Source organism: Paralichthys olivaceus, chromosome 22 (assembly GCF_024713975.1).
Source record: "Paralichthys olivaceus isolate ysfri-2021 chromosome 22, ASM2471397v2, whole genome shotgun sequence".
In the NCBI taxonomy this organism is placed as follows: Eukaryota; Metazoa; Chordata; class Actinopteri; order Pleuronectiformes; family Paralichthyidae; genus Paralichthys; species Paralichthys olivaceus.
Genome location: NC_091114.1, coordinates 16,233,666 through 16,250,536, shown reverse-complemented (window position 1 = coordinate 16,250,536; position 16,871 = coordinate 16,233,666). Strand labels below are relative to the sequence as shown.

The window sequence follows — 16,871 nt, the reverse complement described above, 5'->3', positions numbered from 1 at the left end:
TGGCTTCACTTTTCCCATTTTTGCTTTTTGATCTCCTCTTAAATTCTGCTCATTTCCTGTTATTATAAATGCATGACACACAAAAATAATTCTTACTTCATGACTGCATGTTGATTTTTACTAAAGCAGGAACGACCTGTTTGCTGTAAGACGAGTGTGTTCAAGGTTAAGAAAAAATAAATGTTCTTGTTTCTGGCTTCATGAAGCAAAGTTTCATTTCAGTAAACTGACGCCACTTGGCCACACCTCCTGTGGAGACGGGAGCACCCACAGCTCCTCGGGGCTCGTTGCTGTTCAGTCCTGTGACTCCGTACTTGCATCTTTGAGCCTTAATAAGTGTTTGTGGTCTTGCATGTAAAAGATCACGTCTCTGGAATTTACAAAACTCTGGAGATTCAGGTACGTCTTGCATTCAAACTGCTTTTCTGTTGTTTTTGCTTTTTAAAGTTCAGACCTGTAAAAATGTGAAGAGCCAAATGATTCACATGGAAATGACTCACTGGGTGGATCATGACTCACTTTATAAACAGGTTGAAAATAGATCTCTCTCACAGCGAGTCCAAGATGTCTTCACACTTTGCCTGGTTGTCAGACGATCATTTCCAGTGTGCCCTCTGCGTGAACATCTTCAACGACCCCGTCACTACACCTTGTGGTCACAACTTCTGCAAGACCTGCCTCAGCGAGCACTGGGACGGCAGCGAGTTATGCGACTGCCCAACTTGTAATAAGAGATTCTACGTGAGGCCTGAGGTCTCCACAAACCCAGTGATCCAGGAGATTTCCGTCCAGATAAAGAGGAGAAAAGTGGAGGCGACCGAAAGCACCGATGAGCTATTTCACATCAGGTGTGACGTGTGCACAGAATTCAAGTTCAAGGCCCACAAGTCGTGTCTGGTGTGTCTGACGTCATACTGTGAAATCCACCTGGAGCCTCACCTGAGAGTTCCCTCCCTGATGAGACACAAGCTGATCGAGCCGGTGGAGAAGCTGGAGGAGAGGATGTGCGAGAAGCACGAGAGGATCCTGGAGCTCTTCTGCCCGAACGAGAAGGTGTGCATCTGTGTGCTGTGCAGCGAGACAGACCACAAAGAGCACGAGACTGTGCCGGTGGAAGAAGAAGGAGCTCGGCAGAAAGTAAAACATCTGAGTTCATCTTCTCGAATGCCTAAATATGTAAACTTACATCTTAGAGGATGAGATGATTGTTTTAATCCCATTTGTTGCCTTGAAATTCTAAATTTCAGGAGAATATTGAGTCCAAAAAAGCGGAAATAAAAATGATGATTCAGGAAAGATGCGAAAAGACAAAGGAATTCATAGAATCCTCTGAGATGAGCAGAGTGAGTACCGAGGCGCGTACTGACACATGCAACCTTTTTCAACATGATATGAACCTTTGCTGATAACAAGCTTTTTTTTTTTGATTCCAGGAGAAAGCACACGTAGAGACGGACTGCAGCGATCAGCTCTTCAATGCTCTGATCAGTCAAGTGCAAACCATACAAACGAAAATAAAATCAAGCATAGAAACAAAGCTCAGAAAATCACAGGAGAAAGACAAAGCAGTGATCCAAGAGCTGCAGGTGGAAATCACAGAGCTGCAGAGGAGGCACTCGGAGCTGGAGGAGCTTTCAAAAAATGACGACCCCCTCAAGCTCCTGCAGGTTAGTCAGCGTCCTCCTGAGCCAACGACGTGCAGCGAGAGGATGTCAGTTAATTCATCATTTCCCCTGTTTGCACTCGTTACTCTATGATTAGCTCATTATCAGCTGGCTCCGACTATATCTCGTGTTGTGGATGTTCCTCATGTACTTGGGTGCGAATGGTTGGATTTCAGAAAACAGAATTCAGCCCCATGATGCACTTGTGAACCATTTCAGACTTTGCAGGCCCTGAGCAACGTGTCGGACAACAAGCGCTGGTCAAACGTGAGGGTTTACTCGGACCTGTATGTGCAGACCCTGAGGAGAGCCGTGTCTCATCTCGTGAGCACTTTTCAAGCGGAACTGAAAACTCAGACAAACACAGGTAAATAAATATCTGTAGGATTCACTCGATCTGTGACTGTGATGTCTCTCCGTCACCATGTTGTGATCTCACTCCTCACAGAACTGACCAGAATGAGACAGTATAAAGGTGAGATTGTGAATTTATTTTTCAATTCACTCCATTTCTCTTAAGATGAGAGCTTTCAAACTGAACAGAACTTTTTCAGAGTCCGTCGCCTTTGACCAAGAAACTGCCGGTTGCGGCCTCGTGGTGACCGAGTACGGGAAACGTCTGAAGTTCTCAAAAAATGCAAGCCCCACGTTGTCCGACGGCCCAGACAGGTTCGACCGTCCCGCGGTGTTGGGGAAGAAGGGCTTCACCTCCGGGCGGCACTACTGGGAAGTCCAGGTGGGCCATCGAAACGACTGGGATGTTGGGGTTGCCAAGGAAACGGTAAACAAAACAGCGAGGGTCACTCTGAAAACAGACAATGGATTCTTCTCCATCGGAAAGAGGGGCCTGGATTATCAGGTTCACTGTTCCCCCGCCACAGCTCTCCACCTGAGTCCCCGTCCAAGAAGAGTGGGAGTTTATCTGGACTACGAGGAGGGAAGAGTCTCTTTCTATGATGTAATTGAGAAGCTGCACATTCACTCTTTCACGAGACAGACCTTCACACAGACACTGTTCCCGTACTTCTATCTTTACAGCTGGGCCAAGAAATCCGAGCCCTTGGTCATAACTGGCATGGAAGATCAGTCGTTCTTCAGGTCTTAGGATTCAGTTTGGCCGATAAAACTTTGACAGTTTGCTCAAACAATTTAAAGTTCAATGGGTTTGGTTGTGTTTGTGTTTTCTTTTTCATTGTTATAATTAAGTTACTGAGCGAGTTTGACGGACACACCTTCTGTTCTAACCCTTAAACACTTTCTCTCGTAATCTTCTGGTTGTGGAAAGGCTTAAAAAAAAACAACTCTATCACCAAAGTGCTTATAAATTTACTTCAGTACAATCCAAAGAACTTTATCAAGTTATAATCGTAACTTGTAAATGTTTCAATGCTGTCAAAATATGACATATCTCTGTTGTTGATGTTTCGGTGAACACAAGTTCTCACTAAAATAAAAGTTCAAAGATCAAAACGAGTGCGTGTGTTTGATGGTTACTGGAATGAGCTGAGACGCTGTGAGGAAACGTCACCACCTGCTTCATCAGGTGAGTTTCACAAGTTTCCAGGAAGTGACAGAGTCCAGCAGAGGTGTGTCTTCACCTTTTTCCAGAGGAACCAAGAGATTCGACCGTAACTCAACACTGCTGCAACCTCAAGAAACACTCGCTGGAGGCCGGGGGAGGTTCGAGACTTTTTGATTTTTATCTTAATGGTGTTTTATTTACGTTATTTATACATTTAGATCACTGCAGTACGGTTGTACTACTATATACTATGTTTAGTCAAATGTAAACACCAGCAGTGAGGTTGACACTGTTTGTAGTTTACTTGAGATGAATAATTATCTTTTGACACAAACAAGCAGATTTACATATAAACTCAAATTTAACAGAAGCTATAGATTTAAACTATTTCATCACTCTTACTTACGTGAAATATATAATTCACCAGTAAACCATTCATCCTATTAATCCACTTCCACTTGTGTTAACTGTGGACGACTGAGTTTTCCCACTGAATAATCCAAGTCTCTTAAATACTCACTTCAGGCTTCAGAGGTCACAGGATTGTGTCACAGGATTGTGTCACAGGATTGTGTCACAAATGATCTTTAAAAGATTCATTCCAGTGGCTTAATTATTAATTAATTATTGTTAGTTATAGTTTAAAAAGCAATAGGTTAAATATTCACTGTTGATGTTTTAATTGTGGGACAGAAATGTTAACTATACCAAATTGCTGATGCAAATCTGTGCTCATGCGACTGTTTTCTGGACAGAACAGATCGTTATCTGCACCGCGCCCCGTCAGAGAGTTCATCTGCCTGCTCGTGTTCACATGTGCGAGGACACACAGATGTCAGAGCCTCCACAGTGCTGCATCTGTCTGGATGAGTTCACCAGCCCCACGTCCCTCCCCTGTGGACACTGCTTCTGTCTGGCCTGTATAGGAGAATACTGGAGGATCAGTGGTTCCTGTCAGTGCCCGCTCTGCAAGGCCTTCTTCCCCACCAGACCCCAGCTCGAGACACAGCCCACCACACGGAGCCAGGACGGGGCTGCACCTTTAAAAGCCGGCGAGGTTCCCTGTGATTTCTGCCCTGCGAGGCGTCGTGCAGTCAAGTCCTGCCTGGTGTGTCTGGCCTCCTACTGTGATGCTCACCTGGAGCTGCACTACCAGAGGGAGGACCTTGGGCGTCATCTTCTGATCAGTGTGGCGAAGAACCTGGAGGAGCCTGTGTGCAGAGTGCATGGGAAGCCATTAGACAGGTTCTGCAGGAGCGACCGGACATGCATCTGTGCCATGTGTGCCCAGACAGAACACAGGGGCCATCACATCATTCCGATTAACAAAGAGGCTGCAAAGAAGAAGGTAACGACTTGAGAATGACGCTCGGAGTACGCACCTCCGCCAAGGCCGGAGAACCCTGCACACGATTTTCTAATTCTTGCTGTTGAAATATAAAAGAAAAAACTAATCTTAGTGGAAAATCAGGAGCTGAGCACTATTCCCTACGAGTTAATGACAATGTAATATGTCCCATGTTGCAAATTTAAAAAGATGTCCAACAAAATTCCTGTATCTGTGCCTCAATTCTTTAAGTGGCTCAAACTTTCCGTCTACAAAACAAACACACAACTTATTTCAAGAGGAAGTAAACAGTAAACTGCTCTGAGAGAACAATGCCACTCTGGTTTTAATAGAAACTACACTGACTCTGTATCACATGCTTCTGCTCATGACAAGCTTTTTATTCTCCACAGGTTAAATTAAAGCGGATGACGATGAAACTCCAGCAGGTTATTCAAGACAGACTGAGTCACGTCGAGAATCTAAAGGAGACGAGGACACAAAGCAGAGAGCTCATCAAACAGCTGGAGGGAGAAATCTGTGAGCTGCGGAGGAAACACACTGAGGTGGAGCAGCTTTCACAGACTGAAGACGACCTCCACTTCCTGCAGGTCGGAGTCTCAAAGTCAGCAGTCACACTTATCACTCACATCTTCTGACGTTGTCCTCTAACGGAGAATTTTCTTGTCTCCACAGAGATTTCTCCTCATAATGACCTGAGGAAGACGTGGGACGATGCTTCATACAGACCCCTGGAACAAGTTTACTCTGATATTCTGATGTGAAAATGTAAAATAAAAGAGCAGGATGCCGGGATTGGCACCTTTTTTAATTCAATAAACATTTGAAAAAAACGACAGAAGGAGCGAACAGCACGGTTCCCAAATCTCTTCGTGAGCTTTTTCTCTGGAGGACCAAAGCAAAAACTGAGGTTTTCTCCTTCTATCGTTTGGTAAAATGTTTAAACACTGATGCTGCACTGGAGAGAAACTGCTGCTTTTTGGTTAAAAAGGTTTGGTGCATAAATCTGTGAAGTTTGTAAAAATAAATAAAAAAAGTCCAATAAAATTGAATAAAAGTCGTTTTCTGGATAAGAACATGAGAAGATTGACATAGATATTTTTATTTACACACATATATGGAAGTATTTTATCCTTTGTTCTGTCTGAGTTATGTTTTTGTCTCAGAATCAGAGAATGAAACCTCAGTAAAGCTTCACTCTCTGTCCACCAGTCACCGCTGTAATAATAATTAGAATAATACTGAGCGATGCACGAAAAACTCCCTCTCTCTCTCTCTCTCTCTCTATATATATATATACAGTATATAACTTTTTCTGCATGTGAAGTGTTTGCTCATTATCCCGCTGACGTGTGTGTTTGGATAAAGGAAGTGACTGGAGGCTGGGCACTTTATCAGAAATGAAACTGAGCTGGAGGCAAACACACACACACACACACACACACACACACACACACACACACACATACACACACACACACACACACACACACACACACACACACACCCTAGGTGGGAGTAGAGAGAGATTGAAGCCTGGAGGATAAAGAGCAACGTAACAGCTGAATGGTAAAAACTTATTTTTTAATCATATTGAATGTTTTTACTTTTACTTTAGTGCTTTGTTGCTCTGTCACTTCACACTCGATGTTATTCAGTGCTGGAACTCTGTGTGATCATCTGTTCATGTGGTTTGTTCCGTGATCCTCGACACATTCTTCAGTTTCTGCTATTGTGATTGCACACACACACACACACACACACACACACACACACACACACACACACACACACACAAGGCTGGGGTGTGTCAATGCAAATATAACTCACAGCTACAACAGGATCACAGTGTTGTTGTTTTTTTAGTTTGCTTCCTTGTTGGAAATGTGTTTTGTCATCTTGACCTTTTGAAATGAGTTGAATTATTCTCTAACACAAATAAAGTAATGAGACAGTATCTGTAACTCTGCATCACCTGAGTACAACGAGTTGCAACAGTGTGAAGGGACATCAGGATATAGAGAGACGGGAATTGAAGAAGACAAATTGTGTTTCTTCAGTGATTCTTTCTTCTGGTTTGTTATATTGTTACTTGTGAATGTAAAAGTTTGGCAAAGTTAAAAAGCTCAAAGTTTGTGGTAAAGGGAGAAAACTCCTTCACGAAGACATTTGGAGCTAAAACCAAGTGTCTGAGACAGAGGAGCTGCAGCGATGGACAGTCCGAGGACAGTGATTCTGAACATTAGAGCACAAAAACATTTTCAAGTAACACAAAGTAAAGAACAAGAGTAATATGTGTCTCCTTTATCTGAGCTGTATTCATACTGTGTCCCTCAGATATGGCCGCTGTTGCTGCATTACCCAAAGAGACCTGTTCTCTGGAGAAGCAGTTAACATGCTCCATCTGCTTGGACTTGTTTGAGGATCCCGTCACTACAGCTTGTGGACACTCCTTCTGCAAGAATTGCCTGAACATCAACTGTAAGTTCAATGACACAGTGTGCCCCCTGTGCAAGAATCCTCTGAGCAACACCGCAGCTGTGAACATCGTCCTGAGAGACATCGCAGAACAGCGGAAGTTGGAAAAGTCTGAGAAGAAAAACAAAAGCATCTTCACCGGAGAGGACGGCGAAGTGGCCTGCGACATCTGCACAGAGCGAAAGCTCCCGGCCGAGAAGTCCTGCCTGGTGTGTCTGGCCTCGTACTGTCCGACCCACCTGGAGAATCACTATTCGACCGAAAGGCTGAAGGGTCACAAGTTGGTGGCACCGGTGAAGAACCTGGACGACAGGGCCTGTCTGAAGCATGGGCGCCCCCTGGAGCTGTACAGCAAGAAGCAGCAGAGATGCATCTGCGTCCGCTGTCTGGAAGAGAGTCCAGAGGAGGTCGTCTCCAATGAGGACGAATGGGGGAAGAAGAAGGTGAATCATCGAGAACAGGTTTTCATCGTACGGCAGGATGAGGATGTTTGAAGTTATCGATGATGATTTGTTTTCTCGTTTGTTTCAGGTTGAACTTGAAAACGCCAGAACAGAGTTAGAGGCAAAAATTAAGAGGAGAGAAACACAACTGGACGAGCTCAATAAATCTGTGAGGAGCTGCAAGGTGAGACAAACACGACTGATCCTGGACACGAGGATTCAAAAGCCAAAAACTGGCAGAACGAGTTCAGTCTTTAATATAATTAAGTTGAACGGAGCAATTAAAAAATAATTATAGTGTCACACCAACAATTGATTGATTATAAGTTTCATGTCCCTTGAGGTTCTCAGTCTCTGATACTGTCAAAACCAAACCTGCCCCAGAACGATTATTGACAATGTGTTAAAGTGGCTGAACGAGGTTAGATTTAATTCTACAGCTACACAGTTTGATTATCAAACAAGTGAATTGAATGAAAAAGCCACTTAGCAAATTACTGTTTATGCTAACGTCCAGCAACACACAGAGCAAACGGTCCAAAGGCCAAAGTTGATTATTTCAGCGTACGTTGAGGTAAATTCCGAACCAAAAACACTTCCTGTTGACTCACACGTGACCGAGAGCTATGTGGAAACGAGGCGTTAGCATTTCTTGAATCATCTCCGCAAGTCTGTTGTGTTCACATCAAACCACAAGCGTTTCACGGCAATTAATAATAAAACTGGAGGTCAAATGGACGATCCTCAATTTCCTTCCATTTTCAGGACCTGCTGGAGAATGAGTGGTGGGACATTGAGGCCGTGTTCAACGCCGTGCTCGCCATCGTGGAGGATGCCCAAGCGAGAGCTCTTCAGCCGCTGAAGGACCGGAGGCAGGTCCTGGAGAAGGAGGCAGAAAACCTCAAAAAGGATTTAGAAGCGGAGATCAGCCGCTTCAAGACGACCATCTCCGAGCTGGATGATATCAGTACACATGAGGATCACATCCATTTCCTGCAGGTGAGAGGGAATATTACGTGTTCCAGGAATGTGCCACTGAAGAAATGAAGTTACGCTCAGCTTGTCTGTCTTTTCATGTCTTTCTCTGTCTCAGAACTACCCGTCTCTTCAGGACCTGGAGGACATCAAGGACTGGGCCGAGGTTCAGTTGGACACGTCACTGTGTTTTGGGACGATGAGAAAAACCACAACACGTATGATGGAAAAAGTCCAACAGGAGCTGGAGAAGCTGACGTCCACCGGTAACAGTCAAATATATGATAAATGATAAAAGCTCAAATCTTGACCTGATTGATCTGAAACTATTTGTTCGGCTTCACAGAACTCAAGAGGATTCCAAAGTTCACAGGTGAGTGACACAAAACAATATCCTCGAAGAAATAGACTTTTCTGTCTCGATGGCACAACAACGTTCGTCTCGTACTCGACAGTGGACGTGAAGCTGGATCCAACCACCGCGCACCAACGCCTCGTTCTCTCTGATGACGGAAAGGAAGTGAAAGACGGGGAGGAGGATCGGGAGGTCGATGAATCACCGGAGAGGTTCGATGTGTTCGGCAGCGTCCTGGGGCTCAACAGCTTCACCTCCGGGAAATCATACTGGGAGGTGGAGGTCGGCGACAAGGCCGGGTGGGACCTGGGCGTGGCCAGAAGTGATGCAGACCGCAAGGGGAAGCTCTCCCTGAAACCAGACGACGGCTACTGGGTGACCGTGCATTACGAGAACGACAAGTACGCGGCTCTGACCGCACCGCCGCTCAGTCTCTCGCTGCAAGACAAACCGGAGAAGGTGGGGGTGTTCGTGGACTACGAGGAAGGCCTCGTGTCTTTCTACAACGTGGGGGCTCAGTCTCACGTTTACTCTTTCACCGGGTGTTCGTTCGGCGGAGAGCTTCTCCCGTATTTCAGTCCACACCGAAAGCAAGACGGTGAAAACGGTGATCCGCTGATTATTTCAGCTGTGAAACAATGTGAACAAATCATGGATGAGTCATGAAGAGTGTGTGTGTGTGTGTGTGTGTGTGGGGGGGGGGGGGGGTTAAACGAGCAAATCAAACACATTCCATACTTTGGGTTACCATAGTTACTGTTTAGTTAGTTAATAAAGATGGCGACGCGTCTCCACCTCGTCGCCATCTTCAGCTGGTGACGTAATTTGATTTAAAATCATGGCACCGCAATATCGTGGTCCCACCGAAAAACACGCTCGACCAATCCGTGTCCCATTCACAAACATGGGGGAGGTGGAGTTTATGACCTATTCTGTAGCCAGCCACCAGGGGGTGATCGAGATGTACTGTCTTTTGGGAGCTGTGGCGTCCTCCATCTCTATATATGATTTTTATCAAGTCTGTCATGTGATTAATTAAACCAACCAATGAACTTGTACCTTCTGGAGACAGATGCTACAGATTTTAATATTTTATAAAATGTCTGATGATCATTAAAATGCTTCTGTCACGACCTTGAGGCTGAAAAGACCAGAACCACTGTTTCCACATGTGAGACTCTTCTCTGTGAAATGATTTTCTGATTCAAATAAAAATACAAAAACATAAACAAGATCTTAACACGTTGTTTTCTTTTTAGAGATTTTGTTTTTGGGTTTTATCACAATTTCCTCACGACCTGATTCCTGTAAAATTACGACACCGTACTTGATGAAGTGAATAAATAAAACCGGTTGCCTAATCTCTCTCTCGCAGTTAAAAGAAGTCCTAAGGTTTGTTACGCGTGAAACGAAAGTGAAACTCCTGAGAGTGAGAGTACAAACAGAGCAGGAGAGTCAGGAAACGAGAGAGAGATCAATCCTCAGACTGAGGAGCATCGAAGCTGCAGAGCAGGGTGAGATTCTCCAAACTTTATTAAGCTCTTTGTGACGTTTACTGTGAAAGTTAAATGAAGAATCGGGAGACAGCTTGTCCTTGTTCAGTTAGTTTGATAAAAACTATTCAGGCTGTGTCCAGCTTCAGAATGAACTCATGTTAAACATCACTCATCCTGCAGCTGCTGCTGTAAAAAATAAACACAGAACTAAATGTATTGTTTGACTGTGATTGGCTAGAAAACACAGGATGTGTTAATAAATATAATACTTCAAAATGTAATTTCCCGGCTGTCAGGACGAAAAACATCCTGTTTGCTGTTGTTATTATTTTTGCTTTTTTCCTGGTTAATTAAAAAGTGTGATTAACTATTTTTTTCTTCTATTAAATCTTTATCATATCTCTTTGTTGTCTTCATGATACTATAATACAACATTCATTTAACTTTAGTTTTAACTTGTTAAGCACCTTGTGTTTCATATATAAAGTTTATCATTGATTCCACAGCTAAAGTTTATTTACTGAAAGAATCCTGTGATACTGAGATTCTACACACACACACTCACACACACACACACACACACACACACACACACACACACACACACACACACTCACACACACACTCACACACACACACACACACTGGGATAACTTTTGATAGTTACAGTCAGTGCCACTAAAGGGCGACAAAGCACCATCTGACCGGAGTCAACACAGGTAAGACAAATCAAGGAAATGAAAGTAAAAGTGAAAAAGCAGCAAAAGCTGTGTGGGACTTTGAAAAAGACGACGTCCTGTAAAGTGGAACAGAGAAAAATATTTCAGTAAAATCAAAGTGTTTAAGTGGAGAATCTTCTGTCTGACACAATTATGTATAATTACACTTTTCAAACACGACGTTGATAAACCAGTAACAGCTTACATGACGACCACACCCACAATAACATATACAATCTCCACTACAGGTTATATTTAAGAACAAATGAAAACACTAACACATATTAGTATCCAGGGAAACAGAGAGAGGGAAGAATATTTAATGAAAACTTGACGAACAGCACGTTCGATTCAGTTCCAGAATAAATCACAAATGTTTTCAACAGATCCTGAACACGTTCGACATGAGCCTCCAGGTTTGTGGGTGTGGTTGGTCCAAAGTGACGACCTATCAGGGCCTGAGAACCCACCAGGGGAAGATTGGATGCACGGTGAAGGGAATGAGGATCCCGGAGAGCAAAGGATTCAGGGCAGACAGTTACTTTCCTCAAATCACCTTCATGGGACCTCGGATCCAACTGAAGGAGCCTGTGATGGACGTCTTCACCTCCTCTCTGACGTCTGGTGAGGGGTTCTCAGGAAACGTATTTCAATATCTATTTGCTGCAAAAAAAGGTCAAATGTGTGAAGTCAAAGTACTGACGGTAATAATACTCAGCATGGAAACTGAATCGAGTACTTTCCCAAATATTTCATATATATAAGATTCAGCTTCAAAATACGTTTTTGAAAAGGAACAAAAAGACCAGTTTTTATTTCAGGGACAACCCACCATGCTTATTTCTTAATATCTAAATAAATTCTTCCATATTGTCTCAAACAGGCGACTCGGACATGAGCCTCCAGGTTTGTGGGTGTGGTTGGTCCAAAGTGACGACCTATCAGGGCCTGAGAACCCACCAGGGGAAGATGGGATGCACGGTGAAGGGAATGAGGATCCCGGAGAGCAAAGGATACAGGGCAGACCGTTACTTTCCTCAAATCACCTTCACGGGACCTCGGATCGAACTGAAGGAGCCTGTGATGGACGTCTTCACCTCCTCTCTGACGTCTGGTGAGGGGTTCTGTACAAATCGTATCGACAAAAAAGGTCAAATGTGCTAAATTAAAGTTACGACACAGAAAACAACATGGAGACAGAATATCGAACATGTAAAAGATGTATTTTCAGGTTCAAAATCCAATTTGAAAAGGGAATAAAGACCAAACGTGATCATTTTATTCTTCCACATTGTCTCAAACAGACGACTCGGACTTGAGCCTCCAGGTTTGTGGGTGTGGTTGGTCCAAAGCGACGACCTATCAGGGCCTGAGAACCCACCAGAGGAAGATGGGATGCACAGCGGAGGCCAGAGGTCTGCAGACAGAGTATTATCAGAGGAACGGAGGACCAGGTTACAGCACTCCAGTCAAGACAGAGGTGCAGTAAAACAAGAGATCATATTAGTGGGACAGAGTATTCGGGCCTGGTGAAGAAAATTCTCAGATTTCGTGAATCACTTGTGATATTACGACTTGATTAGGATGTGGACATATGGATATGACTAATCAAGTTATTATAGTCTAAGCAGTGTTTATACGTAGGTAAAGGGTCATGAGTTACTGATTTTAAGTAAACGTGAAGTTTAGATTTATAAAATAGAAAGATAGATAATCTCATCTTCCACTTCTCTAGAATGTGTCTCCAAACCTCTACAACCAAATGACCCCTGATCTGACAGCAGCCACTGAGGCCGTGAGAGAGATGATGAAATCAAGTACGTGCTCTGTGTACAAATATTTATACTGACAGAACTGCAGTTTGTTCATTATAAGAAACGATGCACAGAAACACAAACAGCTCAGTTTAACAGCCCTCCTCTTTTTTCTTCTCAGTGGTTGTGAATCAGCAACAGTCTGCACAGACGGGCCCAAACATGGACAAAGCTCATCGAGCGTTAGAGTTCAGCTTCGGTGCACAGGTACAGTAAATGTCCTACACTTCACTAAACACTAGAATGACGCTCCCTCATGAAAAATATGGAAAGAACATTATTCATAATGTAATTGAAAGTAAATAAGAATTCAAACCTTTGAGTATGAGAAGTTTGTAAAGTTCTTTGGACTGAACATGTTCAAATCTTTCACTCTTTTCTCAGCCTCTCTTCGGGCGATCGCCGCAGACGCCCACCGGCCACATTTATCCTGCAGCGGCCGACGTCACCGCGAACGAGCCAAACGAACCACGTACGAGCTTTGTCATTATTCGCACAAACGCAGTCACATTAAAACATATTTTTCTGACCCTGAGCGTCTCTCCACAGTTTTCCAGACTCCCGTGCATCATCGTCTTCAAACCGTCCCCAACACGGACAAAGCTCGTCGAGCGCTTGATTTCTCCACCGGCGCAGAGCAGGTGCAGGCACAGACACTCGACCCGTTCAGACTTCACGCTGGGGAGCAACTCCATCCTGTGGATCAGGTCGTAAGTATAAAGAGTTGGATTTCACCAACAGATGCAGAGGGAACAGATTTTTATCACATCACCGGAATGTTTTATGTCCTTTCAGACGGAGCAAGTGTTCCGGACGCCTCCGACGACCACAGTCAGTCCAAGAGAGGACGAGGAGGAGAAAGAGAGGGAGGCTGAAAAACTGCGCGTAAAGGTACTTCACTTCTACTCACACAGAAAACAGGTTGTTGGTCTAAAAATTTCTATCGTGGAATTTGGCACAGACGCCACATGGTCCCCAGAGGATGAACCCTTTTTTTAAATTTGGGGCATGTGTGAAATATGGGGGAAAAGAACGTTTACAATAAGTTTGTAATTTAATGAGAAGTTAAAGTCATAATATCACAAGAATAAAGTCGTGAGTCATGATTTTGGTAACACGACTTCAATCATGATATTATGACTTGAGTTTAAAAGTGGTTAAAATGTGATGAAACATTATGATTGACAGCTGAGACCGGCTCCGAATCACCAGCACAAGATGGCCGCACCCTGTTTGGGATATTTTGGCTTCGTTTTCATGCAGCGAGAGGAAGTGGAGACACGTCGTCCATCTTTCTCGTCTATGCTTCTGTTACACTTTCTTTATTTTTTCGTTTCCTTTATTCAAGAAAAAGCAAGACAATACGAGGGCGGAGCTGCAGCAGAAAATTAAAATCAGGGAACTCAAGATGGCGGAAGTGAGATTATCTGTGAAAGGCTTCAAGGTAAACTGCAGCAGAATTCACTTTTTTAAAAATGGTTTCAGTCCATGATATGGTTTTAACATCTCTGCTGTCCATCGTCAGGTTAGCTTGGACAGCGAGTGGCTGGAGATCCACAACGTCTTCTCCGAGGTGATGAAAGTCGTGGAGGACGCTCTACAAAAAGCTCTGCCCCCCCTGGAGGAGAGGTCGGTTCAACGCGGCTCACGGTGACGTGTAGTCCGACGTTATTATTATTCTATCGGTGTAACGTTCTGTATTTCACCTTAAAGGAGACGAAACATAAAGAGAGAAGCAAAACATCTGCTTCAGAGGCTGGACGGAGAAATTGACAAACTCAAGACGACCATCGCTGAGTTGGACGGAAACCCGGACTCGAAGGTGAGTCGAGGATTGGACGTCCAGAGTCACGACAGCAGATTATTGTTCTACGTCTTCATGACGCTGATTTTAAACTGACGCTGTGAGACTCCCCCTCACACAGATCTCTCTGGATGAACCCACGTTTTGGAACAATACCAGTGTTGATACTTCGTTCTCCTTCGGTACCTTCAGAAGTACAACGTCAGCCATGATGGAGCAAATTCAGCTGCAAATAGAAAAACTCTCCTCTGTCGGTGAGTGCTTGGTTGTTTATCCAGGTTTATGTTCCATCGAATGATCTGTGACTCTAACGGCGTTTATGTTTCCACAGAACTCAAGAGAATTCCCACATTTGCAGGTGCGTGTGTCAGTTTTTATAAATATATGCTCACATGTGGTTTGCGTGTCTATTCAATTGTCTGTTTTAAAAATACTTCTAATTTACTCATTTTAAATTTTTCGTTTGTCAGAACGACTTTTTTTCCAATTCTCAATCTTTTAAATGTTGAATAGGAAACAGAGAAATAAAAAATCTGATATTTTAATTTCATCAGACATTATAATTTATATATATATTATCCAAACCCTGAATCTGAATAATAAAATCATCATCTATTTAGGTGTTGGGCTCCCAACCCATCTGATTGGCTGGCTGATTGTCCCGCCCACACAATGTACATGTACCACAAAAACTTTTTTTTTCTTTTACTGTGCAACTATGAGAAAATACAACAATCTCTGAACAACTGAAATCACATTCACCAGCTTATAAACGTAAAAATGATCCAGAAAATAATTGTAAATTAAAAAGATAATATTTAGAATTGTGGTTTTTGTACTTCTGCAGCCTGCGTGTTGTGTTTTCAGAGGATGTTTCCTGCTGCACAATGTATCAACCACAGACGCTAGATGTTTTTTAAAGAACCGAGTGAGATGGAAACTTCTCACACAACTTCCTTTGTTAATAACACCCACCTCCTCACCTCCAACACATTTTAATTTCAGTGGAACCACAATTATCATGCAGCAGCAAAGAAATGAGCTTTCACATGAAGTTTAAAGAAGAAAAGAAAAATCTATTTGTGAATTCAGTTAACCATCTCCTTTAAGTCTAAATGTCTCTTTTCGTCTATTTCTCCGAGTTCATTTTTGCAGAAAAATATGAAAAACTTGTTTTCACTTTGCTGTGACCACTGATAACCAGTATTTCTTGTGGGAGGTCAGACGCTGTGGTTTGAAACTTCTGAAAATATCTGTGAACTTTTTTAAACAAGGAGACGATTCCATTTATGCACCAGATCATCAGCCAATGATCCGTACCCAACTGTAAAAGTTGATTCTTTGATGCTTTTATTTTCTAAAGTAAATCACCCTTTGAAATCTCTGATGTGAAATGCATCATGATTCTATGTCCATTATTCTGTCGTATTCTTCTGCAGTGGACGTGAAGCTGGACCCAGCTACAGCGCATCACTCCCTCTCTCTCTCCAATGATGGGAAGAAGGTGCGAGACGGAGGAAAGAACCAGACAGTTCCCGACGCTCCGCAGAGGTTTGATATGTTCGGCAGCATCCTGGGGCTCAACAGCTTGACCTCCGGCAGGTCGTACTGGGAGGTGGAGGTCGGCCGCAAGACCGGTTGGGACCTGGGCGTGGCCAGAGGGGACGCAAACCGCAAGGGGATGCTCTCGCTGAGCCCCGACAACGGCTACTGGGCGACTGTGCATTACGAGGACAAAGGTTACGCAGCCCTGACCGCTCCACCCGTCAGCCTGTCGCTGAGTGAGAAGCCTCAGAAGGTGGGGGTGTTCGTGGATTACGAGGAAGGCCTCGTGTCCTTCTACGACACGAAGGCTCGGTCTCACATTTACTCGTTCACCGACTGTTCGTTCGGCGGCGAGATCTTCCCGTATTTTAGTCCACATCTCGAACAAAATGGTCAAAACTCAGCTCCTCTGATCATCTCGTCTGTAGAAAGGCCGTAATTGAAATGTGTGTCGGTTACAATGATCAGAGACACAAATGAAGATGGACAACACTTCTTTACTTCCTCCTGTTGTACAAATATGCTTCATATCGTTTAAACAATATATCGATTTTGGAAGTTTTGATTGTCTTTCAATGTAAACTCTATATTTCATGAATCATGTTACATGAAGAGGGTTTAAATGACAGGAGGCTTTTTTCTATGTCTATTTGTGGTGTTGGTTTATAACAAATAAAACTTTATTTGACGTTACATTTGTTGTACCTG

General features: G+C 43.6%; 3 protein-coding genes across 5 annotated transcripts; all 3 read left to right on the top strand.

Moving 5' to 3' along the window:
* Positions 1-260: 260 nt before the first annotated feature.
* Positions 261-3,134, top strand: LOC109641577 (E3 ubiquitin-protein ligase TRIM39-like). 3 transcript variants are annotated; one of them, XM_020106084.2, is made up of 7 exons: positions 261-399; positions 555-1,137; positions 1,248-1,343; positions 1,434-1,667; positions 1,884-2,031; positions 2,113-2,139; positions 2,219-3,134. In XM_020106084.2, the coding sequence occupies exons 2-7, from the start codon at positions 565-567 to the stop codon at positions 2,767-2,769; spliced, it is 1,629 nt and encodes a 542-aa protein (XP_019961643.2). In that variant the 5' UTR covers positions 261-399; positions 555-564; the 3' UTR covers positions 2,770-3,134. The 3 variants fall into 3 exon arrangements, with proteins under 3 accessions (XP_019961643.2, XP_069374633.1, XP_069374632.1); XM_069518532.1 differs by having other exon boundaries at positions 262-399; positions 531-1,137; XM_069518531.1 differs by lacking the exon at positions 261-399 and having other exon boundaries at positions 406-1,137.
* Positions 3,135-3,266: 132 nt separating this feature from the next.
* On the top strand, positions 3,267-5,611 carry LOC109641576 (E3 ubiquitin-protein ligase TRIM47-like). Its single transcript, XM_020106082.2, has 4 exons — positions 3,267-3,344; positions 3,942-4,534; positions 4,927-5,124; positions 5,210-5,611. The coding sequence occupies exons 2-4, from the start codon at positions 4,001-4,003 to the stop codon at positions 5,231-5,233; spliced, it is 756 nt and encodes a 251-aa protein (XP_019961641.2). The 5' UTR covers positions 3,267-3,344; positions 3,942-4,000; the 3' UTR covers positions 5,234-5,611.
* A 319-nt stretch (positions 5,612-5,930) lies between these two features.
* Positions 5,931-16,856, top strand: LOC109641578 (uncharacterized). The gene is made up of 22 exons (XM_069519265.1): positions 5,931-6,103; positions 6,872-7,455; positions 7,544-7,639; positions 8,221-8,454; positions 8,549-8,696; positions 8,777-8,803; positions 8,886-9,449; positions 10,280-10,299; positions 11,387-11,624; positions 11,884-12,114; positions 12,305-12,480; positions 12,736-12,817; positions 12,936-13,021; positions 13,199-13,286; positions 13,364-13,524; positions 13,610-13,705; positions 14,163-14,258; positions 14,340-14,443; positions 14,528-14,636; positions 14,740-14,872; positions 14,950-14,976; positions 16,058-16,856. Exons 2-22 carry the CDS (start codon positions 6,874-6,876, stop codon positions 16,600-16,602), a joined length of 3,843 nt encoding a protein of 1,280 aa, XP_069375366.1. The 5' UTR covers positions 5,931-6,103; positions 6,872-6,873; the 3' UTR covers positions 16,603-16,856.
* The last annotated feature ends 15 nt before the right edge of the window (positions 16,857-16,871 follow it).

What these genes read in the sequence shown, in the direction of transcription:
- LOC109641577 (XM_069518531.1), top strand. Translation starts at nt 511, where the DNA reads ATGACTCACTTTATAAACAGGTTGAAAATAGATCTCTCTCACAGCGAG. An exon ending in AATCCTCTGAGATGAGCAGA is followed by an intron (nt 1,344 to 1,433) that starts GTGAGTACCGAG and finishes TTTTGATTCCAG; the next exon opens with GAGAAAGCACACGTAGAGAC. An exon ending in CAGAATGAGACAGTATAAAG is followed by an intron (nt 2,140 to 2,218) that starts GTGAGATTGTGA and finishes GAACTTTTTCAG; the next exon opens with AGTCCGTCGCCTTTGACCAA.
- LOC109641576 (XM_020106082.2), top strand. Translation starts at nt 4,001, where the DNA reads ATGTGCGAGGACACACAGATGTCAGAGCCTCCACAGTGCTGCATCTGT. An exon ending in AAGAGGCTGCAAAGAAGAAG is followed by an intron (nt 4,535 to 4,926) that starts GTAACGACTTGA and finishes TATTCTCCACAG; the next exon opens with GTTAAATTAAAGCGGATGAC. An exon ending in ACGACCTCCACTTCCTGCAG is followed by an intron (nt 5,125 to 5,209) that starts GTCGGAGTCTCA and finishes TTGTCTCCACAG; the next exon opens with AGATTTCTCCTCATAATGAC.
- LOC109641578 (XM_069519265.1), top strand. Translation starts at nt 6,874, where the DNA reads ATGGCCGCTGTTGCTGCATTACCCAAAGAGACCTGTTCTCTGGAGAAG. An exon ending in ACAAATCATGGATGAGTCAT is followed by an intron (nt 9,450 to 10,279) that starts GAAGAGTGTGTG and finishes CAGACTGAGGAG; the next exon opens with CATCGAAGCTGCAGAGCAGG. An exon ending in TATCTGTGAAAGGCTTCAAG is followed by an intron (nt 14,259 to 14,339) that starts GTAAACTGCAGC and finishes GTCCATCGTCAG; the next exon opens with GTTAGCTTGGACAGCGAGTG.